We start from the raw sequence: 25,859 nt of genomic DNA on the forward strand, positions 1-25,859 counted from the left end.
GAGGGGACAGCCTCTCTTCCCCCCTCGCATTCAGCGGCGCTGCGGCCTTCAGTGCTTGATGCTGCACGCTGTGCCTGTGCGGCAGGGGCCACAACAGCAGTGACACGCAGACCGCAGTGCTGAGACAGGTACTCAGGCACAGAAGGGCTGCAGTAAATAAGGAAAGAGCCAGCTGTTTTTCCAGCTGACACGTTAAGGTCCATGCCCCTGCTCTCCCTGGACTCACTTGACTTTTGTTCCCATCCTCCCTTCACTTTTTAACCCTGTCTGTGGTTTCCCGGTGCTCCTCTCCACCAGACCCCTCCCCAGCTGCCCGCCACCGTCTATTTTTGCCCTGTGATTCCTCCCCCTGCACAACCTGTGACCGTTCCCCTGCTGCTCTGCGTGGCAGCAGCCAAGATGCACAGCGATCCCGGGGGCGGCTGGGGCCAGGGAGTGGGCAGGGAGCTGCTGGCTGCCAGCGCTGGCACCTCGCCTCCGGTTACTCATCTCCCCCCGAGCTCAGCCTCAGGTGATGCAGCCTGAGCTGGTGCCGAAGCTGCTCCCACACAAGCTAGCACCCAGAAAGCCGAGCAGGCTTTTTCTGCGAAGTCACCTGCTCGCTGCAGCCCTAAAGGACCATATCACAGCGCCACAGGGAAAACAGGCAGCAGCTCCCACAGGGACCAAGGCAGGAACGTGAACATTCAGGCAGGGGACTTAGGGTACAAATGCTGCACTAATGCACAGCCCCAGCCACCTCCGAGAGCTCTGCTGCTACCCAGCTCGTCTGGAGCACCGGGTTGCTTCTTGTGCAACAAGCACAGGCAGTGTTTCCCTGGCTCAGCTCAAGTCACTGGGTCTGTTCCCATGGGATACCACCTCAGAAGCCAGTTCGGCACACTGCTGTCCACGGCAAGGGCAAGGAAACAGGGCCCGAGCTCTTGCTGCCACCTGGGAAGTGGCAGCAGGAAGGGGCAGGCTCGCTGCTGGCTCCAGCAGACACATCTCCCCAAAGCGCCCCTGGCACGCTCGCTGCTCCCACAGACACACGGTCACGCATCCTGTGAAAGATCTAAGTGATCTCCTCCAGCCATAAAGGAGCCTTAGAAGCTGCATTTCCAGGGTGATCACAGCCCTTATGTTAAAGCCAAGTGCTACAATTAAAAGTAGAGAACCTTTGCTTTTTTTTTTTTTTTCCTTTTTTTTTTTTCTCCCGAAAATGAAGCAGGGATTGCACAAGCTAAGACTATGGCCAGGAAATCTGCCAGGAAATTCAACAGCAGCCACACTTAATCCATTTTGAAAGACGGAGTGCAGGCAGATAACTGTAGGCATCCCAATAGCTTTATATTGCAAAAACTATTGCTAGAATCGGACCTGGAAAGGGTCTCTCTGTTCAGAAGGAGATAAAGCGTGCCACAGGAGAGTCATAACGAGATTTGCAGAGCACCTTCAAGTGCAGCAGGAGGACTGCCAGGGTGACTTCACAGGGATCACATCATGAAACTTGTCAGGAGGCAGGCCTCATTCCTGCAGGTATAACAAGCCTGGTACAGACGGGATTAGAAAAACCTCATCCCCAGCCCGCACCACGTGTCTCGGCCACACCACGCACCCGTTGTGCTGCTCGAAACTAGTGGCTGAGTCAGCCAAGGGAACAGCGCTCCGTAGGTGCCCAGCTACCCACAGCCTTCCCAGGGAAAGCCCCCAACCACCTCCCAGTCACCGTGCTTCTGCCTGCCCTGAGTCAACGCACCGAGGGCTGCCCCACTTCTGCTTTGGAAACAAAAGGCCTTCCGTGGCCAGCTGCTGTACCAAGCTGCTGCCTGTTACCATATTAAATCCATGCAACTTCCTACAGGTGAAAGCAAATCAGCTCATTAAGTAACCCGCATTACACAGCTCACAAAGAACTGCACAGAGCACAGCGGTGCTGCACAAACCAACTGCAGAAAGCTACTTGCCGGTTTCCAGTTGCACTTCCGCAGATTTCCACAAAACTCCAAGGCCAGAAAAAGGCCTGCATTTGCCTCCTTTCCACATGCATTCCTCCATCAGCGCCACATAGCTGCAGTGATCGCCCTGGGAACAGTCGTGTACCGTTTGCCAGTTGCATCACCGACGCCTCTTCCCATCTGAGCACATCTTTGAAAGCAGGTTAAGGCCACAGATTTCGTTTGGGGCTGGTTATTGAGTACAAGGGCCTGATTTTGGCTAAGCAAGCAGAGCTGTAATCATCTCACGGCCAGCAGTGGCTCATCCCCTCGCACCTCTCTCAGCTCCACATCTGTCCAGAACAAAAGGCCTTAAAGTTCAAGGTGATTTAGTCAGCTGTTTGTGTTAAAGGGATTATTTTACTTTTAATCTGGCATTCATTTTAGAGTTTATAGAGCATGAGACCTTCTGTTTAAATTGTTTATTAAAGAACAGAAGCCCAGAGGGGAGCTTAAATAGGGAACCAGTCAAAGCTACTGCTTTTAGTTAGCTTGCATGTTTTATGGAAATTGTTCCTCAGCCTACTCAACCACTGCTATCCTGCTTTCGACAGTGGGGTTTCCGTGTCTCAGGCTTTTGAATGCCCACGTTCTGCCCATTTAAAGACAGGATTAACAAGCCCACCTTGGGTCAAGGAAAACATACACCAGGCAGTGTGTGGCAGAGTACAGGGCTCTGGGTAGCATTACCTTAGCATAATGCTACCCGGAAAAACAGCTGGTTCTGCTGAGACCACACATTCTTATGCAGTGTTCCTTTTTTTTTTTTTTAGGGAAGGGGTGAAATATAATGGAAGCATAAAAAAAATCATCTTAATAGGGTACAGGCTTAGTGATGGTTGTGTGTTGGGCATGAACCGCTCTTCTTTCCTTCTCCAGCTGAAGGTTTGTGTACCCAGTGGCAACAGCACCGCTGGCTCCATGCTGTGCCTCCAACACAGGGTGCATACGCTGCTTTTAGTGCTTACTACAGTCCAATTCTCAATCTGTTTTCACAGTTCATCTCTACATTACTCATCCTGCTTTGTAGCTTTCATCATTTCCTTTTCTGGCTTTTCACATCCCTGCATTCAGCAAGATCACAAACAGAGAAGATGTGTCAATCCGATTGCGTGGACGATGAAATCAAGAGCTCCTGAAGTTTTGTAAGAGTCCAGCCATCTGACTGAAGTTTTTGCTTACATTTCATTAATCGTAACCTACCCAGGGAAAAGATCATTTAACGACATCCATTTGAGCAACCACCTTGCCTTTGCTAATGTAGAGTTAAACAGAAAACACAGTGAAAGGTCACATCCAATGACCAGAATAACATACAAACTCTTCAGTTATTTTTTGTGAACTTAATCCACATGTGCAGAACACACACCTCAAGTGACAGAAGAGTCAGCTCCAGCCACCTTTCCCATCTCTTGGGAACAAAGCAACAGACAATCCCAGAATCTCTATTTTTGAAAAGTGTTTACTCACATAGTTTGAATAAATTAATTTGCAAATAAAAATTAAACTACAGTATAATATAGTTTGAATAAAATGATTAGAACAACTACAATACAGGGGTTTCTTGCTGCATAAGTTTCATTACTTAATGCATATAATCTGGAGAATGTCAAAATCAGTTATATTTCTATGAAAAGGGAGTAACAGCAGTTACTTGTACATGACAGCTAACTGAAATTATAATACAGATTTCCTGACACATGCATTTCCTGAGTGAACCAAACAATATATATAATTTCTTTTTAAAAATGGAGAAACAATTGACAGTCAAAGCAAATAATTCATGACATCTAAGCAACATACGTCTCTTTTTAAACCAAGTTTAGAACAGCTTTGAAAAGGAAAATTAAAGCTACACTATAAAGTACAGAAATTTGCTACTGTCAATTATACAGTACATATTAAAAAAAAGTATGAAGCTGGCCCAAAAAAGCTCAACTCAATCCTAAAAAAAAAGTCAGATTGTGTATTTGCCATGAAGCACGGTGGGTTAGCAGCAAAGCTGGATGTAGTGCACTGGCCTTTTCTGGTGGATACAGAAGGGAAAGGAAGGGTGGGGAAAAGAGAGCGCAGAGACCACTAGCCAGAGCCTGCCACCCCGAGAGCAGACCACACGCGAGCTTCCCACGCTGTGGTCCACGAGTCCAGCCCAGGCCCAGCTCAAACTCTTCCCTAACAGATTGCCAATTGTGTCAAGTGCACGAAGATGCTAGGATGCAGGGGTGCATCCAGGAGGTACTGGGCTTCTACTTTGTTCCAGGGGAGGCCGAGGTGAGCATCTGCACCCAGCTCCTTCCTCGGAGCAGCGTAAAGGCAAGCACGTGAAGCCTGTGGCTCCCCTGTGCCTGACCGTGCCAGTTTGCTGCAGGCCAGATGAAGGCAGGAGGTGTGACTGACAAGCCTTTCACGAGCTGTGAAATCACCGTGGCCGATCCACAAACTGCTCCCCACACACGTGGTGTGGGCACATCCACCTCTCCCCGCCTCCCCAGCCAGCAAGGAACAAAGTGAGCTTCATCTTTCAAGTTCGTTAATGGTTAAACATTGGAAAACCCTCACAAATGTCACTAATGCTAAATAAAGATGTGTTAGCATGAAGGGAGAAAAAAACCCTTAATCTAGACTAAGTTGCATATTCAAAGAGTCTGGTAAATATTTTCTTCATAACCAGATCATAAGTACAGTCCTACCAAAAAGACATTTTAAGAAGTCCTTCTTAGCTACCTTTCACATGGTTAAAGCACACTTTTATGCCATCATAATTTGCATTAGCTTTGTTTAAAAAGCATTTTTAACTATTCTAAGAACTCAGTACTGTAGATTAAAAAAAGATTTTTCTACCATTTCCATCTCACATCCTTCTCCATCCAGAGCTACTCTACACATCCAATTGCTGGATGTAACACACTATGACCATGCTACTCTACACATTCTACATATTTTCAATAATAAAGATAAATAGAAAAGAGTTAATATACACATTATATTTTACAATGTTTGCATCCAAGCTGTAAACTAATGTTTTTTGAACTATTTACCCTCCATATACAAAAAGAAAGAAACAACTTTGAAACACTGTGGGCATGTGATTCAAAACCATTAAACGGAAGGCATTTAAATTCACTCTGTAACACTTCTTTCAGCTCTTCAGAAAGAGTTATTAACTAAAGAAGCAGGACTTCTCCCCTCCTACCCCTGTTTCTTCCATTTCCAGACTTTTCTCAATAGAGAGGGATTTAGCTGTCATAACAAAAAAACAAAAAATTCTTCATCGTAATGCAAACCAGCAAAGCCCAGAGAATACGAAAAACAGTTGGTTTAAAAATCAGAATCGCTTAGCTTATTAGATTACTGCAGTCCTTGGTAACGTGTGTTAGTCGAGAGGTCCTTGGAAAATGAGTCTGATGTAACCTTGCTCACCAGCCAGCTGATGCGCGCAGAACGGACAGGCTGCATGAAAAGTGTGAGTACCATGAGGAAGAGGAATTTGGGACCAATAAGCAGTTGTCTTTTCTGAGCACACGTGTCCACATGGGCTGAACGCGTGAGTTGGAGGTCCTGCATCCACATAAAATCCAGCTTCACATCCAAGCCACAGAGGCACATAGGGGCTGACAGAGCGGCACATGGGACACTCTCGATCCTTGCCGTCTCTCTCCTCTTTGTTTCCCCAGTTGTGATAGCCGTGGACGTGGCCACAGTTCAGGTACACCCATGGCTGCTTTTCATCTACAACATCTTTTCTCTTCATGCTGGGAAATGCCAAGGTGTTAAACCCCACAGGACACTGGGGCCTCGCCGCGTTTATTTCCTGTCTCAGCGCCTCCAGGTGCTTGACAGTGGGAGTGCGTGAAAGCCCCTCCGCAGTGCGCCACAGCAACGTTGCTCCACACAGGTCGATGAGAGAGCCATCCTGGAGTTGGTTAGTTTCGTTTTCAACCTTGTGATGGGCAGAGGAAGAGAAAGAGGTGCCACCTGACATTATCTGAAGAGTAACATATGGCACTTTCATAATACAAATTTGCCTGGAAGATCCAAAGTTTCAAGCAACTACCAAGTGTGCTGTAGAAAATAGCCACAGAACCCAGTGCCATCTCCTTCCTCCTCTTTTAAATAAACTTCTTAGGAGATTGAGGTGGATGTAAGATTAAGACCATGAAAAGCTCCCTTCCAACCTTAATTTCTCTTCTCAGCTCCTTCACTATAACGCTGCCAGATATGCTACTTGAAATGCATCAAGGAAGAATGGCACAGCACAAGGCTTGCTGAGTCCTCCATCGTACTGTAGAGTATTTTATTTACACACACCCCTCTACACAAGGCTTTCTTCTCCCCAGGAGAAATGAGCTCCTGGCATTCCTAGCTAACTGCACCAGTAAATAAGTATTCCTGCTGTGTTTCCTTTTGCTAAGAGACCCCAAGTCATACCAAAATGAATCATCTCCTCAAAGTGTCACCAGTGCTTTGGAAACAAGAGGAAGGGGAAAACTCAGGATACCAACAGAGAGATGGATATCCAGGTGTATAGGTAGGTCGTTAATAAAACTAGTTATTCTTTTTAAAAGTAAAAACGGGAAAACTTTAAAAGCATAAACTCAAAAGGGAGAATCAGGAAAATGTTCTTTACATCATCCACATAACTATCACATCTTTCAGAAGAACATACTAGACTGGCAACTCAGTTTAGGAGAGCAGCCTAGATCTGCAGTTACATACTACGGAGATAACCTGTCAGTTATTCAGGTTGAGCAAGAACTTTTCACGTACAAACACAGACACATAAGTCGGTGCAGCTAATTACAGAGGTGACAAATGCACTGAATGAGGCAGATTCTGGCCTCTGTTTATGCCCAAGCTGTATCACTTGTGGCTGTACCCATTTTAAACATGGTACACAAAATGTTGGTCCTCACTCTTACCATTTTTCCCCTCTGCTGAGCCGATCTGGTTTCACGGAGGCTGAACACGTTCCCACACACAGATATCTCTCTCCACACCCCTGGCTTGGAGTCCTCTGTAAATCCATTACGGGGATGCATAACAAGAACTCCATTTGTGGTTAGTCCATCCATTTGCCCATCTGATGTCTTCCACTTCGCAGCCTTCTCCTAAGGAAAACGACAACAATGACAACTTCTAATTTTGCTCAAGTAGAGATACAAATTAGTTCTAAAACAAGCCTGCATCGATCTGGGAGAACAAAGTTCCCTTACCCCAAGGAAGATGTTCTTAGAGGAGTCAAATCCTGCAGCATATATTCTCGCAGTAAAAGGAGGGTTACGTTCACATATGATTCTGCAGGCAAACCTTGATATAGTGCTCTGCACAGACTGCGTATCTGAATTACTCTGACTTCCAGGAACCGTATCTGTCACAACGAAGTCTATAGGACTCTCTGTTGATCGACCAATCTGCAAAAAGGGATACAAAATATGTTTAGAAGTAGACCCATTGCCTCTGGGTCTAGCAATGTTCAAGCCTAAAGCATTTAAAAATGATCAAGAAAACGTCATGACATTCCAGTCTGAAGCATTTCCCTCCACCAATCTAAATTTAGTTTTCTAAAGCCTAATCTGAATTGATGAGTTATTCCACCTCCATGTGATCAAAGTTATTCTGAAGGCTGAGTACAGCCAAGCAAAAGAAGGAGAAATAAAAAGATGTAATTAAGTCAATTTTGAGAAGATTTCCCATTGAAGGTCTTCTCATCAGAAAGGTTAGAACAAGGTCAGCTGGACCGGCTGCAGCAGTGCCAAAACAGCTGGGAACAGCAGTTAGATGGAAAAAAAAAAGTGGTATTCAGTCACTTTGCATGCCCAGAATATTCTGAGCAACACCAGACTAGGGAAAGACTGTCCAGAGATTACATGAGCTGACTTTCCAGCTCCAGTGGGGCACCAAGAAACAGCACATCTGTCAGGACAGACCAGGTACAAGGTGCTTGCAGCAGGGGTGACGGTGGTGTTACATTGATATGCACAACACACAAAAAATCCGGTTGTAAGCAGATGTTGCATTCTTGTTAAGATGTTCTTAGAAATAACAGGCTGCAAAGTAGCTGGGCCTTCTTTTCTGGATGCATGGAAGAGAACGAGCTTTGCAGTCCCATGCAACTCTATGGGTTCTAATAAAGTTGCATGTGTTTGACTGCTTTTCCCATCATCTTGACCTTCTCTTTACAAAATAAAGAGAAGTTAAATCCCTGTCCCAAACAACCTCACAGCCAGGTTTAAAGCCCACTTGTATATTTTTACCTTTCGCTCATTTCCAGAGCTCTCAATAAGCTCTTAAAACATAGATGGTTATATTAAGACTGATTAACTGCTAGGAAGAAGAACCAGGGCCTGAGGTGGTTTTTGGTGAAGGCTAGAGAGCTCTCATGAGACTGAAACTGCTTTGTCAAAATATGTTTGTGTTTTTTTTTTTTTTCTTAGGCAGGATAACCCATCAGTACACATGGATTGCCACTGGCAATTTTAAAGCAGCATACATGCCATAGCTTGCCTAAAGAGAGAACACTTACACAAGCAATAGCTTACACTGCAGTTAGTTTGTTACAGCCCTTTTGCTCTGTTGTAGATATCTGCAGTTGCACAGCAGCTTCCTCACCACATACCAACACCTCTTAACTCCTTAAATCCTGCCATGTCGTCACAGCTAAATGCTGTGACAGCAAAATTCCTTTCCATAAATTAGGCACAATGAAAATCAATGCAGCATCAGTCCAGGAATCAGAAGAAACAAAACACAAGAAATCCCATAACAAAACCCTTCCTTTTGAGAAAAACAGGAAATAATAAGTACAAGATATGAGTGAACATCACAGCTGTACATGTATTTGTGGTTCCTTTGCTTACATACAGGAACTCCAGCAAAGTTCTTCTGAACTGACAGCACATCTGAACTGGGCCTCCTCTCTCAGTATTACCAACACCTTTAACTTATTTCTGGGTTTTCTTAAAGGAGTCAGGGGGGTCATACTAGTTGTGTTAAAAGCTTTTCTATATTTTCACATTGCATTTCTTCTACCCGTCTCCTACTGGCTGATCCCAAATCCCTTCATAAATGCCGGAAGCAAAGTTCCAAATGCTTCAGAGAACTGTGTACTTTATTATTCATTTTGCAAGGAGAGACTAGAAACAGGTTAAAAGACTTGCAGTCAAAGACCAAACCATAATCCTGTACATTAGTCACAAAAACAGCTTTCGCCTCTGATCAAGTAAGGCTAAGAAGAGATGCGCAGATATATGGCTTTGTTCATGTGACGGCCTTGGGAACAAACAGAATTAAACATCTCTGCAAAGTGAACTGCAGAAAATGACACGTGTGAACTTTCGCATCTGAGAAAAAGCATGTTCAGAGAATGTCTCATTAGAAACCATCACAAGCATGAATACTTTCAGATGTCATTTACTTCACATACCTGGAACATATCTGTGTTGCTGTCATGGGTATATTCAACTACTACTGTCTGGGCCCGAGACAAAGTGTAAGAGATGCTGTGTTGGTCCTTATTACTTATTGCCTATGGGAAAAAAAGGCAAATTATTGAACCAGTGAACAATAGATCTACTGAACACAGCAGTGAAGCAGACAGCATAACCAGGCTCTTGTTCTGCTCAATGAACACATTAAGTCAGATGCTCATTAGTGACACACCTGTAGTTAAACTTCACAAAAACCAGCCCTGGCCATTAAATAAAGCTGCACAATTGATTCAGCAACAGACCAAACTGGTCTCTTTACCGCACGCTGCAACAAAGTACACGTAACCAAGACAGATGATTAGTCATGCTTGGTATTAAAGCATAGCTGGCCTTGACACAAAGAATAAAACAACCCAGGGCAAAGGCTAAAACTGATTGGAACACCTTTGTAGCCTTCTCAGCCTGAACTTCTGAACAGCAAAATGACGACAAAAACTTAGGGACTTCGTTCTAAAGGAAAGATCTGAGTACATACTCAAATCACTGATTAATAAGCTACGTGGACAAAAATGTAACAAGCAGTGCTGGTAAACAGGGTAATAGGGAGAAACTCAGCACAAGTTGCACAAGTTGTAGCAAAGTAACCTAGGTTTCAGTTAGTCTCGATTTTCATTCTAGAGACTTATGCCATGCCTCACATGTGAAACTAAATCCACCTGCTAGGAACTGAACAAAAAAACCTTTATAAAGTGCTTCTAAATAGCACTTATTATTTGAAGACCATAAAGAATTAACAAAAATTAATGTTCTTTTCACAGATGTCCTACAGGTGTAATGCTAAGTACATAATGCTGGAGTAACTTCAGTCAACAAACTGCGTATGATTTGAAAATATTTTTTATGCCATTTCCTGACTTTAGGAATCAATATTCCTAGGTGTCCAAGTATTTAGAGAGTCAAACACTTAACCGTGCTGTATTTGTTGAAGGGCCTAGACATTCTTGAATTCCATTGGTTTTAGTAGAAGTGACCCACTTCTTACTGAACATTATTACACACACATGAATCCCTATGATAAAGAAGTATTTCATAGTAATACCTTACCTACAATAGCCTTAACTTTGACATGAAATACAATTCAGCTTCAAGATTTAAGCCTTTCCTTCATTGCTTCTTACTGGGAACCCTGAATTTGATTACCAACCATACAAAACATGCCCTGCCAAACCCACCTGTACTCATCTCCGGGGAACTCCTACCCACTGGGCTGAGTAGCAAGTGCACACAGCTTTGATAAAACTATTTCAAAGTCAGCTTCAAGTGAAGCAAGCTTAGCCCTAAAAAGCATGAATGAGTGTGAAAACAGGAAGTCTAGAACAGATGTTTGTAGCAAATTTGGAAGGAAAAAAAAGTGTTTTACATGACTAACCTCTACCCTTGAAAATTCACATTTCAAAAAACAAACATTTTCCTTTCTGGACATGGCAAGGACTGGGCACTGGATTTGTTTTGCTAAATGGTTTCTTGCTAATCCTGACTGCTACCAAACATCCTTGGACAAATATGAACCATTCTTTTCACAGCCAGAATTTCATGCTTTTTACATCATTTCATCTCAGCATAACAGCATTGATTTCACTGAACTTTTTAGACAGCACTAAGTAAGACTGAACTACACAAATCAAGCTTACCTTTGCTGCTTGAGGGGTACAGGCAATATGCACAGTGCTAGGTTTCACCCCATTTGCCTTGGGCCTTTTAAATAAAGCAAACCTACTTTTTCTTCTTCCTCTATCTCCATTTGGGAGAGACCCATTGTACCTATCAAAAAGGACAGAAAAAGAATAAAGTCCATCTTCCTGTATTACCTAGCTTCTCACAAGGTACAGACAGCCCAGAAAAAAAATTCTAAGTACAAAGCCTTCGTAATTAGTACAATATTGAAGAGTTACATACTTCCTATTAGTTTCATCTATTTAAATCCAAGAATTGGTAAACACAATATTGAAACATGCCTACAGAACTCCAGCATATACGCCCAAAGCTTGCAGAGCAAGGAATACTATCTAGATTAATCTCAAAGCTACTATCAACAAGCAGAAGAGACTTGGGCTACAAACAAGAAAACAAGTAAGGTTATACGCTTATCTGTAGTTTTATCTCTAAATTGTGTGTTCACACTGTAAATGAAAGACCATAAATACTCACCAAACCTGGTGGAGAACTACCTTTTCAGAGAATTTTAGTTGAAATGAAAACCCAGAAAAAATAGATATGCTGTCCTCTGAGACTTCAATTTAATCCATCAGAAAACCCTCAGACTCTCACTTTGAGCATGTCAACATAAACAGACCAGCCAGCCAATTTGCTTTCTTAGTATTTTCTGTTTGAACTTTGGTATTAGAGTCGGCTACCACAGTTTTAAACACTATTGTACTAGTCATCTGCATAGGCCCAACCTGGAATCAATTCGGAAACCCTTCACAAAGTGGCTCCCTTTGTCATGAAACAATTACCTGGGATGAACACAAGAGTTGAAAATAAACTTACATCTGACTCTGCTGTTTACAGCCCTACCTCTATGCTCACAAAAAGGTATGCAGACAGCAGTGCAATTTTCCAATATATCACATTACGTGTGTCACCTGGTTGCTGCTGAAAAAGATAACCATCCCTCTACCTCCTCCCTCAGCCAGGTATTCTAGCCCCTTCCTTACATGAGACCAGCCACCAAAGAAAAGCTGAACAACTTGCTTTCAGCTGTATGCTTGCTAGATACAATGCAAAAGGAGTTTGAATGAGAGGTAGCGTGATCGCCTCTCACAGCAACCTGCAGTTTAACTGCTGTAAGTGCACTCTGAAATTCTACCTTCATTCTCACTGCCAACACACACACAAACACTTACCCTAATACGATCAATTCACCATACTTCACTGGTGCTTTTGATGGATGATTTTCTTGATCAGGAGAAAACATGAGCTTAGCTAATGACTTCTTCTCAAATTTCAGGTCTCTGATCAAGAGTTGTGGCACGCTTTTTTCATTATTTCCTGTAAAAACAACGATAAAGTGACACGTAAGAGGCACTGAAATACGTCAGTTATAAAAACCTGCACATTTATCTTTTGTTCTTCATGACATGACAGAGTAGATACAATATTTTCTACCTGGTGCTTTTCCAAATTTTGGTTTTGCCTGAAATAATTTTAAACAGATCACACATATAAAGACACATCAGTTCTGGCTGAATTGCCTGCAACAACTACAAGAACACAAAAAAAAAATACAAGTACATTTAGAAAATTCCCATACAGCCTTGATAAAACATCCAGTTTTCCTTCATGATAGTTTTTACTATAAATGGTACTTAGCTTCTCTTATAATCTTTGGTTGATCTATCAAGAAATAGATCCTGACAGGTATAAAATTTAAAGAAAAAACAAGACCAGCGCATTAACCAAAGAGGTAGAAGTTTTCATGGAAAGTAGGTGATTCAGAGCTTTCCAAAAATGTTCTGGATCTGCAGATTGGAGGAATTTGTAAGACAACTGAATGTCGAGTCCACTGTATGAGTTTGGGACATGCCATGTGATCTCTGTTTAACCAGAGACAGAAGTGATACAACCAGCTGTTTGAACCAGATGTCCTGTAGGAATTGCCAGTAATTCTTACTGAGAATGGTCTTTCAGAATGCAACTTTTGGTCCTACTTTTGCTCTGAGGAGCAGTTCCCACTAGTATTCTGTATAGCTTCTCGTTAATAACACTTCCAGATTCTGACCCACCCAACCCATCTCTGACCTTCCTGCAGAGCCTACCCAACACAGCACATGCTTCATAAAGAACAAAGCTGATGCTAGCCTGTTTGAGCTTGCCTTTAACAGAAACAAGACTGTTCCCTCGGTTTTTCCAGATAAGTTTTCATACTGACTCAGAAAACTGTTAAGCTTTTTAGTTCCGTACTTTCAGTACTGATTGTTAATATTCTGCCTTCTGTTCTAATAAACATTTTTGGCCCACATAACATTTCTTGTAACCTGTCATCAACTTTGATCACAAATACTATGTTGTATCTCTATTTTCTTCTACCTAGAAGTAGATACTAAGCAGAAAAGACATCACTGTGCAGATTTTATCTACCCCTCACATATACCCTAACAGAGAAAAGGATGCGGCAGTCTGACATCCTGCTCACATTTGCTCAGAAGCTGGTACAAAGATACTTTTACTGACCTGATCTCTACCCTCTCGGTTCTCTTTGTTTCACCACAGAGAAGCTTGACCCTCAACAACCCTTCTCAATCCATCAAGTTCTTATTCAGCATGGATATGTTGATCCAGACCTGCAGTCAGCCCACAATGTTATCTTAAAATTCAGTACGTTTCCTTATGCCTTCTTGCATGCTACCCCATGTATTTAGGAGAGCTTCACACAAATACACCTGAGGACATCTTACCGTCCTTCAAACTTTTGCTGTGATGACCACACAACACAGCCAGGGGACTGAACTGAAACCTTTCTTTTCACCCTTCATTCCTCTCTCCATTTTTTTTTCCTTTGCTCTCAAGTCTGAATAGTATGGATTTTAAAGTTGCCTGAAATAAGAAAGTAAGCGAAGACTGTCCTTCTGTTTAGCACATGTAACATTATCACAAGCATGTCCTGATCCATCGCTGTGCATTATAATAAACTTGATCTGCACAACAGTACCATGGCAGTGTCCGTGTCCTGTCTGCACTGTTTTCGCTATGTAGGAAGCAGTATGCTTTTTCACTGGACAGCTATCCTGCTTCAAGCCTTAGGGTATCCATCATTTAGTTGGTGCAGAAAGTGCCTTACACTGATCCAACGGCCCCTATCTATCACCCATGAATAGCAATAAACAGCACGTGAGAAAGTAAAGTAGTTTAGTTTGCTCCAAAGCCTTTCTTGTTTGCTGACTCATGTGTAGCAGTAAGTTAACTGGGATGGCCAGGGTACTTGCTGTTGCAGGTAAAGCCCAAAGTTTTGCCCCTAAAAGTATAAAATTGAAAAAAAAAATACCAACCAACCAAAAAAAATAAAAATAAAAAAACCTTATATGAAATTTGGCCTTAAAACTTCTATTCATGCCTGTAGACATAACACCATGAAGTAGAGGTTGTCCCATTTGATAAACTTAGCCCCACATGAACTGAGTTCACAATTTTTATGTTTGACCTGGCCACCTGGGGCCTTCTGTGCCTCCTGGCATCACAGCCCTCATGGAACACCACACCTTGGCCATTGCATTTCATGTGCTGTGCTTCATGTTTCTTTGCTAAGGTGCGTGAAGGTTTTCCTTTGAACTGGCGTTTAAAAAATGATAAAAACTGCTATGAAATCTGTAACACCACCTATGAGGAAATCGCATGGGAGTAGTAAATACCATGGCATTGTAAAAGAAAAAAGATTTGAGTAACACCCACCCTACACTATGACGTTTGAAAAAAGAGCTAATCGATTCACCCAGAGAAGGGGGGAAGGCAGGCATCAAAAATAACTAAGCTTTGCCATTAGTACAAAAAAGGCTTGGCATAACTTCCTCTCTCATCATCCAAGTGAACGTTGTCACAGAAAGCTAAAAAAAAAATAGGATAGAAAAATACATCTCCTAGTCAGCTTCTGATCCTCTTCAAAACTAATTACACGTGAACAATTAAGGGAGACTCTACTTTAAAGTATCACCTGAACAGGTAACCAGCGACCTCTTAAGAGATGACTGAGCAGAAACCAAAAAAGAAGCCAACAGTTTCACATGACAGACTTCAGCAGTACACATTAACTATAAAGTCTTAATAAAAGAAAAAGTATCCAGCATCTAATGCTCAGCTCCTCTGTAATACTTTTGTTGCCGTTGTTAAATAAATCCAGACAAGTTTATTTTGGGAGCAGCACATATGATGCAAACCCACTTCTTATTTCACTTAATGAAGGTTAAAGAAGTCTAGAGCTACCACTAGTAAAACAGCTTGCTTCTACATTTTCAAAAGCATGGCTTGAGTGTTTGAACTTGATTTTTTAAAAATGTCTCAGAACCTTTATGAGATGCACACATCACTTTTACAACCATTAACACCCAGAAGCTTCAGTTCAAGCACATATCAAACTTAGAGCCCATAAAAAAAAATGCAGTGTTGTACATGCTTTTTCTCACATATTATCATCTCCCTGATGTACCATACCCAAAAGGAAGAGACTTCTTTTTCCCCCTCAAAGGAAATAAATGCTGATCATATTCTTCCAATGAGGTTCCAAAGACTACTCCAAGCACAACTTCATGTCTGCAAATAAAACTGGAGAGGAGTCTACTAGGTCATGGATAACAGCCCCACTGCTGAAACAGAGCAGGCAAGCAGATCTTTTAAAGCTGGATATAGTATTTAAGAACTTATGGAAGGATATGCTCTTGAGTTCATAGGGAAGAACCAGTAAGTTATAGAATGGGCCTTTTCTTGTTACAGAATGACCTGCCTGATTTTTATTTCTAGCATACTACAGTAGAATTCTTCCAAGTGTTAGGAAAGGCTGATTAAATACATTTAAAAGTCAACTAGGTGCTGTAGAGCCAGTATACAACTGAGCAACTGGCCACTTGAACTGAACACTTCTAAGTCAGCTTTCTGCCATGACCATTACTTTTGCAGCAGCATCTCTGGCCATTGGTGGTTTGGGCTTCATTGACGTAATCTCAGAACAACAGACTATTCTGAAAGCATTCTGAAAGTCCTTCCATACCCTTACACGCTGATGAGGAATAAGGTGTTAACTACAAGATCCCACCCCATCCTATATTCTTTCAAAATCACATAACTGGTAGCAAAAAAATTTCACCTCAAGATCTCTGCTTCTGCTGCAGAGAAGAGACTAAAGCCTGAAAAACCTTTCTCTGTGAATAGTCCTGTATTATATAACCGAGCAGATCTTGTGAGTAAAGCAACTGTCACACAGAGAAAACCGTTTCAGAAAGGCATTACTTGAGTCGGTAAGAGGTGCTGCTCACTGAGCACAACTTTGCTGTTAGCACAAAAACACGATGGGTACCAGTTAGTGTCTTGCAGTCTCAAAATAGGAAATTGGAAAAGGAAGAAGTCATGAACAATACCGTTTTGTCTTACAACTGGTTCCTCTGGAGCCAGGAGAAAGATCATGGAAGGTAACTTGCACAATACCCTCATGTGTAACTGTTTTGAGGGAACGGAAAGAGATGACATTTAAACTGAAGAACTATTTTAAATTCTATTTAGGAATGAAAACCCAGTTTCCTACAAGTCTTCTTGTTCTTAAATACTCAGTTGAGTCATGGAAGGCAAAGATTGCGATGGCAGAAAGAAAGCTACAGATTTCTGAGTACATTCGTGTAGGATTGCCCCCTCTCCTGTCACATTCGAACACGAGTCAGAATCTGGAGGCAGACGATTCTCTGGGAAGACCTAGCAAGCCATGTGTTGCTGCAGCATGTAATAATGAATGGACTCACTCACGGAGCACTGCAAATCTGACATGCTTTCAGTCGCTTCGTGACGTACATTAGCTCTAGTCAAACCGAACGTCAGGATCTGACCTATTTGTATGCCTTCACTTGCTATCCCCCAAGGTTTAAGTCTTTGGGCACATGAAAACAGTGTTCCCATGCTTCATGGCAGATGTAAGTTTAAGAGGCTGTCTGCTTTCACTGAACATGCCATTTCCAGTGGGGGACCCAGAGATATAATGAATTTTGGTTGAATTATCAGCTTTAGTTTACCAGCCATCCTCAATTGTTCCACTGATCATGCGACAACATTCACAATAAGTCTTTACTGGCTCCTATAGAAAGGCTTCAGGTCTTGTTTGCACTGGGGCACAGCACCTAGTGAATAAGCTTGCTATTTAGAAGACTAAGTGCAGCTTTCAGAATTGAAGAAAGAATAGCAGTATCTTAATGGTTAAAATGGGGCAGGGGGAGGGGAGAACATAAATTCAATGAGCCCAAGCAGAGATTCATTAAACACTCTGCTGTGAGCTAAAAATACTAGAATAAAAGTCTCTTTGTAATAAATTACCATCATTTTCTAAACACAGAGCCAGCATTATAGGCTGTTAGCAACTGTAGCTAGTGCCAGACTAGCCCTTTTCTAAAATACTGCATTAAAAAAAACCACTTTCACTGTATAAAAAGAAGTCCTCTGTCAATGAGTAAATTAAAATAAAAATATGCTGATTCAGATGCAGAAAAGGGATATCTTTCCATTTTTATAATATTACTTTAAGTTCTATATCTACATATTCTAGGGTTTGGATTTTTATTTATTTTTTGCTTATAGAAATAAAGCACAAGATAGCTTGCCTACTGACGTTTTTACACAATTTGCTATTTGCAGTTCTCCATTTACAACCCTTGCAACATCTCATCTCTTCACTCAGCAATTCTGCTTTAAGTCAGGGAGGATATGGACAACATAGAACCCAGCTCTTCCCACAGGTATGCAGGGACAGAATAAGTGGAATAAGTGGCAACAAACAAGCTGCAACACAGAAAATCCTGATTAGCTCTTAGGGGGAAAAAAATCCAGAGCAGCTGTGGGATCTCCATTCGTGGAGATGTTCAGACTTCAGCTGCACGTAGCCCTGAACAACCTGATGTAAGTCTGCCCCAGTGAGCAAAGGGACTGGATCAGACAGCCTCCCAACCTAAGTTATCCTAGGACTAAAATTCATTTTCAGGAAGCCCAACACCATTTTACGAATAAACTGAAATACATACCTGAGGTACACCTTTGATCAGTTACATGTATATCATGAGCAACTCCAAAATAAAAGCTTTTATCCTGACCTTCCCCAGACATATTACTGTAATACAGAGTTTTATTTAGATGTAAAGCACCATATTGTTCTTCAAAAGAAGATTTCACATTGAATAGTGCTACTACCTGACTAAACGCAATTAGGACCCAAGTTCACCAGCATCCATTTACACATTTAAACTCTTTAGCATTCATAACATTTTTCACTAGACAATCTTGTGACTGCAAGACTGGAAACCAAACCCTTCTGAGCACATACACAGTTATTTCAGTACTGCATATTCTCTCCTATGGTTACATCTTATCCCTTCAGAGATGAAATCTTCACTTTCTGATTTTAAGGACTAGAATATCAAAGTTTAGGTAACCACGAGACGAAATCTGTGTGGAATACTAGTCTCTCAAGATGAAGGTATTTGCAAGTGTGGAAGAAGGGAGAAGCAATAAACAAGCAGAGAGAAGTTAAAAATAAATGTAATTCCCAGCAGACCACCTCCTTGCTTGATTAGGAGTCCTGATCAAGCCCAAGTTGCTGGATTTGGGAACACAATTGGTAAACATGAGCACAGTTTATAGCACTGCACGCATATGAAGTAACTGGAGTGGTAGCACATTTTGGAAGTTGGATGATCATGTAAGAACCACCCAAAGATATTCTTTCTCAACCTTGAAACATTGGTACCTTCACAGATTGTCATGTTTCAAAGTCCCTGTTTTCTGCAGAGATGTACTTGTCCTTTGCATTAGTGTCACTCAGTTGATACTGATAATGTTGCTGCTGATCCACACAGGTGTAAGCAACAAGGAATCAGCTCCTTGCATCACCACAGTTTTGAAGGCAGAGACAAAGATTAGGAAATCACTTTCTTCTACTTGATGGTTAAACCAGCACTGGAAAGTTATTCTCCTTTAACTGTCTTCTTTCTGAAAGTTTCTTCTGTTAAAATGGTTTTACTGGAGCGATTGCCTGGGAGAGCATGCAAGTCACAGAAGAGTGTTGTGTGTTTTCATCCTTCACCCAGTTTCTAGTTAAAAATAAGCTCATGTTTCCTTCACACACATACCTGGAACTTTAGGTTCAGCACGTTTTTATCTTTCACTTTTGAGATTAGTCAGATTCTGTCTACAGCTTGCATCCTTCACCGCAGATGCAGGGGAAAGGTATAGCAAAACAGCTGTTAAGTATTCAAGTCGTGCTGTCACTTCAGATCAGTAGTGCTACTTTTCCTCCGCTACAGGAGGATAATTAATTTTCCCCTCCTTTCTAGAAAAGGTAGTATTTCAGCATCTAAAAAAGTACAGAATTAGCCTTGGGAATGTGGAAATTTAGCTCAGCCTTTAGGTTTTGTATGGCTTATTCTTTCCTTAGTCTATACTGTTTGCCTTTTCTTTTATAACCTCTGAATAAGCTTAGTCATCTGCGCTATACACGAGAGTGTTTTATGATATGAAAGTACTGAAAATAAGACAACAAGGCCAAACTCTGAAATAAGCAACCTCTCCCTCACAGGATACCAAGCACAAACCAATGCAAACAACTATCTGCTGCTGTGCCTTGAGAACATCTGTAAGATCCCAATAGAGGGGTTTTTTATTCTCAAACAATGAAAGCATCTTTTTATCAAAGACATCTGCCATTGGTAGGCTGGTAATCCTGGAAACATATCATGCAAGAATCTTAGCAGAAAAAAAAAAGCATGATGCCTGTAAACACTTTCAAAGGGACATTAACTTGATACGCAAGAGCAAGTCTACTGCTTTGCACCAAGACTACAGCTAACCTTTTCTAGTGTAAGAAACAGCAGTTTTAGTTGGGTTAGCATCCACTGTGCTGCTTCAAGTCCAGTTTCAGTCACAGAAGCAAATCTGAGCAGCTCTTAGTAATTTTATGAAGCTTGGGAACAATGCCGTGAGGACAAGCATCTTTGTTCAGGAAAACATTTTAGAGGAAGACTTACAATAGAAGTGCCTACATGAAAACTTGTACTTCATGGCAGTACTCAAAAATAGCATTCCTTTTCAGAAGATGGAAAATCCTTCTACGCACAGGGCTTGATTCCAATCAGACTTCTGCTGCCTTCACTTCTGTTATTCTGAACTGCCATTGATGGGATCAGAGCGGGGCCAGGCATATTAAAACTGAAAGAGTTACATAACAGCTAATGATCCACCCTAGCAGATTGACAAAAATCAATTCTGAAAATATTCTCTTTAAAAAAAAATAATCCAACATTTTCAGTTACGAAAAGTAACAGCTGATCCTCCCCTGAGGAAACCACGATATCCTCCTACAGATTATAAATGATGTAATTCAGACTGTGTGTGGGAAGCTGAAAACATTTGTCTTTTAGCACAGGGTAGCTATTTTAAAGCTGTCACTGCAATATTATCCATAACCTTAATTAGCTGAGAAAAAAGTTCTTCACCAGTTAAACTGCCACATTTCCACGCACACTTACCACCCATGCCCACCAAGTCAGCTTTCAGATATATCAGTGACAAAACGTACAACCTCATACAAGGTAAAGCTTATTGGTTGCTTTTAAACTTTCCTTTAAAAAAAACCTGCAGCACTAGAGCAAGTTAACTACAGTTTGCGTTTGTTGAATTAGCTAAACTATGAGGCCAGTGAAAGTAATTTAAACAAGCTACTTACGAAGATTAATTTGCAACTTTATATGCCAGTTTTTGGTTGTATTTGCACTGAGACTTACTACAAACTATTTAAGAGCTTTTATTTCATACTCAAATTTTCAACTAAAGATTATTTATATAAGCTGTAATTATGAAGCCATAAAAAAGTATAACAGGCATGCTGATAACACAACATTATCTGTTCATTAAACATGGCACTACCTTTTTATATCTTTATGGAGTGCCTTGTGAAAGCAGAATCAGGAAAACAAACTTGTATAATGGTGGTACAGAGTGGCAAAAGGAAGGTCTAATTTTCTGACAGAGAACTCTGCAGTCAGGATCCTTTAAAATTATACTCTTACTGCCTTCAGACAAATTACACGGTATTACCTCAAAAATAAGCAATCCCAACGTTCATTGCAATTCAGTGAGAGAATCACAACTTCCATATACAGATGGAGAGTATATACCAAAATACAGGCATTTTATTTTTAAAAGGGCCATTACACAAATAGATGGAGCTTTTTATGCTTTGATTACCGAGCACAGGGAAATCTACTGTATGATGCACCTGAAGTAGAATATATAGCTGAGAACCCTGTACTTGCAGAAAACCACAATGACTTCTTGTTCTGCAGACCTGAACATTACTGTTTTGTTTTCTGAGCTTCTGACTTCCTGACGAGGCAGTTTATGTACCAAAGTATCAACTGAACAGATGTTTGTATTACGCTCAAGCTTTTTCACACAGCGTATTATATCATCTTGCACAAATAAGTTATAATTACATTTAAACCGCTTTTGGTTTAGACAACAGTAATATTTAACAGCTCTGTGAGAAATTCCCCTTGGTATGATTTATTAGATAACGCTGACAGTTTCAAGGCATCTTGCTCCACACACTAAAAATGAGAAGCAACTGACTTCTTGTGAACAAGATGCATTTAGTATATTGTGCACTTTATATGTCTCTTCTTATTTGAGGTAGGAAAGCAGCCTGCAAACATGCTGCTTGTTCTCAGATTTCCCTTCAGCCATATCACTGAACTTCCAACTTCTTACTAAAAAATAATGTGACTGAGGAGGCGTTTATAAAGACTGAAACAGTGCAACATTAGAACGTAAAACCGATGGCATGCAGAGCACTTACCAGTATCTTTCTTTTCTCTCAGCGTTTCTACACTGTAGAGAAGAAAAAGCCTTCAGTCTTGTTTAAGAGACACGAAATCCACCAACTCCTTTAAATCCCAGCAACTGCCAGACTGAGTGCCTCTGCCGTGTGCTTTTACTTAAGCAGTGGGGAACGCATTCTGACTAACCGGGGGCTGGCTCTGCCTTACGTAAGCTAGGTAAACACCACCACGCTGCGCACCATTGGCTGAAGTCACAGCCTGCATCCTGCTTGCTGTGCCATAAATTCATCAATCTCTGGCCCCAAAAAGGAAAAAAGGAAGTAGAGGGTGTGTTGAAAGCTATCCTGCAGCCCAGATCCCCAGCAGTTCTTCGGTTTAGGCTCGCAGAGAAACACTGTTCAATTTCCTTGTCAGCTCCTCTTACATAACTGTACCCATGCAGGCTATACCTTTTTTCTTTTTATTTAAATCATCACTTATTAGCCCAGCTAGCCTTCCTCACCTCCCACACAAAAAGTGATTTCTTAATACAGTAAGAATTAAAACAGCAGAAAGCCTTCAGGTATTGCTAGCCCTGTTTTCACTAATATACTGTAGAGCTGGACACAACACACCTGCAGACACCACCTGAGTAGATCTGCTTTTAGATACTGGAATCACTTGGCCAGAGATGCTATAGCATCTTATTTCTTCAGGACGCACGTTCGAAAAGGTAACTCTGCATGTGCTAGACCAGGTTCTCATTTTGTATTCCACTACGATTGAAATAATCTAACCCACTGACTTGATGCAGTTGTTTAAATGCCTGAGCCATAAAATGGTGATCAAGTTACCGCCTCGTGGAACTGATCATGCAAATGTTTGCCTGCTGCAAGCGAGATACAATGCAGTAGTTTAACATTTACATCAGGTCTTACACTGCAATTGTAATGGGCCAAGCAGTTGCGCATGGTTACCCTGGCTCAAGTGACGCACGCTCAGGCTGACATCCAACATCCCCAAACTCTACACTTGGCTGTACAGCTGCCATTTCTGCTGCTCTTTCCTATAGATAGCACTGCTTGCCACCTCAGTTTTACAAGCACAGCTTCCTGGCTTGGTTTCCTTGATCTGGTTCACAGTGAAGCTGTCCATGCTTTTAAAAGTGGTTTTACCTGCTCAGTTGTTTTTCAGCCGGATCTGTTTCCCAACTGAGCTCGCAGCATGGCTGTGCAAACAGCTGTACCAGCAGAACTGAAGGCTCCTGATTACACAGGAGCACTCAAAGCTAAGCACTGGCAAACTAGCTTCTTGTTCATAATGCTGTAATGCAGCATAAGTTGCAACTCCACGTCAGTAAGCTTCACTGCTGAGAATGAGGTTAATGCTTACCTTTTTTTCCCCTCTCTCCTCAAACTGTACTCCACAGCTAATCTTCTCCAAAGTAATACTGTCAGGCTGTGCTGTTACATCACCTTGTCACCTGGAAAACTGAACTACAGAACTCCTTGCCATAGGATATTCTTGATAATAAAACCGCACAGAGGATCAAAGACACTTACCACATACACCATCATAGCTTACTAAGCACACAGATATCACTTTGCTCCACAGAAATGACTGAGCTGCAACCACTGAACAGCACTTTGAAGAAGCATTGATGTGCAAATTCCATCATTCCACTCCTCTCCAGGCTTCCACTTCTGGCCACCATGCTACTCAATATTGATCTGAGATGGTATGGTCATTATCACAGCTGTCAGATTACTCAGCTGAGAAGGTGGTTAGAAAAAAAACACCAAATCAACATACACAAACCCCAACTATTTTAACCCAAAACATTTTTTAGATCTGTTTGCGGGTTTATTCTGTAAACCTGCTGCATCAAAGCTAGTGAGATCAGAACCTTCTGAATGAACCTCATCAAGCCACATCTTGAGATTCAAATTTGGTCCTCCTCCCTGCCAAAATCAACACCCTCACTCTACTATCACACAAGCCTCGCTCTTCCACTGATTGGTATGGCACCTTTCGTATGGCACCTTTCACTGTGGTGGAAGAGTTGCCTAATCCCACTTCCCCCATCACCTTCAAGTCTTCTACATTTTGCCCTGGCCTATACAAGGTTAATAGTTTTAATTTTGTCTTAATCAGGACTTGAAAAGGAAAAAAAAATAAGCATCAGGACTGTGTTAGTATCACTTAACATACAGGTACAGCAATAAAAGTACAAAAGGTGCTCTGTATCACTGTATACCCCGAGTTGGAAGGGACCCACAAGGATCAAGTCAAACTCCTGGCTCTCTCTGCACAGGAGGACCCCAAACTGGCACAGTGCTAAGTGACACTGGTATCGACACTTTGAAGTTGCAATACTTTTCTCACAGTGGTCGTAACGCTCGAGTTGCACTGTTTAAAAAGTGTTCAGTCTAAAAAGCAAATTTAAGATTAATTGGCTTCTAAGAGTTTCTTCTTATAAGAGCTTTATTTTATTTTTTTTTGTTTTACAGCTGCCACTGTTTAGAACCCAGGTTAATAAACCTGTGGATTCCTGTATTCTGCAGTCACATAAGAAGTTGCAGAATGAGCAGCTGCTTGGATGTACCTTCTACTTGTCCAACCCGGCTTCCCACAGGAAACAATCCTCACCCCTACATCCCATCTATTCCCATAACAGCGACCCACAGTATTCTGGAGGGTAGTCTGCTAGCAGACAAATATACTGCACAATGCCCTTTCAATAGCTAACCACGCCCTCATCTTAAAAGCAGGCTTTATTTGCACTTACTTTGGACCTAGCACACACAGTGGCTGTGTCCGATGAAATACTGTTTCCCTGCCTGTGCCTATCCACAGCCATGTTCTACTCTGTTCTTGACTTTTATTAAGAGGAAGGTTTAATGATTTCTGCTCCACATAAGAACGGCCTCAAGGAGTAGAAGCAAATGCCTTGAGCGCACTCTCACTAGGCAAACTACCTGACTTTTCCCTGATCAGAGATGCTGTCAACCATGCTAGACTAAAACAATGAAATCTGTAGCCCAAGTTATCGCTGCTAATTTCATGAAGTGATGCTTAACTGCAGGGGAGGTTCTTTCCTTGAAGTTGTTAAAGAAATAAAGGGCTGTATCGTCATGTTCTTCTATCTGACTCACGAGCAGATGCTGTACAGTTTGATATAATTACGTGATTCCACATGACATTCAAAATGAGCTTTTAAGAGGAATGCATTTCTAGCTGTATCAGTTAAAAAGACAGACTCATGGATATGGACAAAGGGTGATGTTATATCCTCTTCTGTGTGGACAGCTGAGAAATCCGAGTGGCAAATTCCTCATCCTAGAGTTCCCCGATCAGTACACTAATACACTTCAAGAGACATTTTAAACACGTGCCTGTTGATAATTTTATTTAATGAAACAGACAGGGAGTGGAATAAAGCCCCAAACACAGGATAAGTGTTTAAAAATCGCTGCACATAGGGTTTGGTGGAAGAGACTAAAGAACACGAATAGCAAAACCTTAGAAGAACAGGATCTGTAACAGTCCCAAGGGGAAATACACTCAACACTGAATGCCAAACATGCACTATACACTACCTTAAATCCATTTCCCACCAGGTCAGTGACAGAACTCTGATCAAAGCCAATGATACCCAGGAAAAGGCAAATCTCATGCATCAGGAAGTGCTGATTCTATTATCAGGTTCCCAGAGGTCTTGCACAGGGGGAGAAGAAAGGATGGCAGATTACCGACTTGCCAGCCCCATTAATCTTTCATTGTGTTACATCGCGTGTAATCTCTGTGCAAGGAGTTCCCATGTTATACAGTTAATAAAGTCATACTACAGTGTTTTAAGGAGATTATGGGGGGAAAGCAGCCTGAAGCCAAGAACATGCTAA

At 41.7% G+C, this 25,859-nt stretch overlaps 1 protein-coding gene across 3 annotated transcripts in view; it reads right to left on the minus strand.

Moving 5' to 3' along the window:
* Window positions 1-1,193: 1,193 nt before the first annotated feature.
* PELI1 (pellino E3 ubiquitin protein ligase 1) overlaps window positions 1,194-25,859 on the minus strand; it is a 47,193-nt gene continuing 22,527 nt past the window's right edge. The window contains exons 2-7 of one of the 3 annotated variants that reach the window (XM_035553048.2): window positions 12,310-12,454; window positions 11,095-11,224; window positions 9,400-9,501; window positions 7,190-7,387; window positions 6,896-7,084; window positions 1,194-5,916 (exon numbers count right to left, since the gene is read on the minus strand). In XM_035553048.2, the coding sequence (XP_035408941.1) occupies window positions 5,350-5,916; window positions 6,896-7,084; window positions 7,190-7,387; window positions 9,400-9,501; window positions 11,095-11,224; window positions 12,310-12,380 (1,257 nt within the window). In that variant the 5' untranslated portion in view covers window positions 12,381-12,454 and the 3' untranslated portion in view covers window positions 1,194-5,349. The remainder of the gene's footprint in view (window positions 5,917-6,895; window positions 7,085-7,189; window positions 7,388-9,399; window positions 9,502-11,094; window positions 11,225-12,309; window positions 12,455-25,859) is intronic. The other 2 variants (XM_035553046.2, XM_050710015.1) reach the window with 2 other exon arrangements.

The sequence above is a fragment of the Cygnus atratus genome, chromosome 3 (assembly GCF_013377495.2).
Source record: "Cygnus atratus isolate AKBS03 ecotype Queensland, Australia chromosome 3, CAtr_DNAZoo_HiC_assembly, whole genome shotgun sequence".
Classification (NCBI taxonomy): Eukaryota; Metazoa; Chordata; class Aves; order Anseriformes; family Anatidae; genus Cygnus; species Cygnus atratus.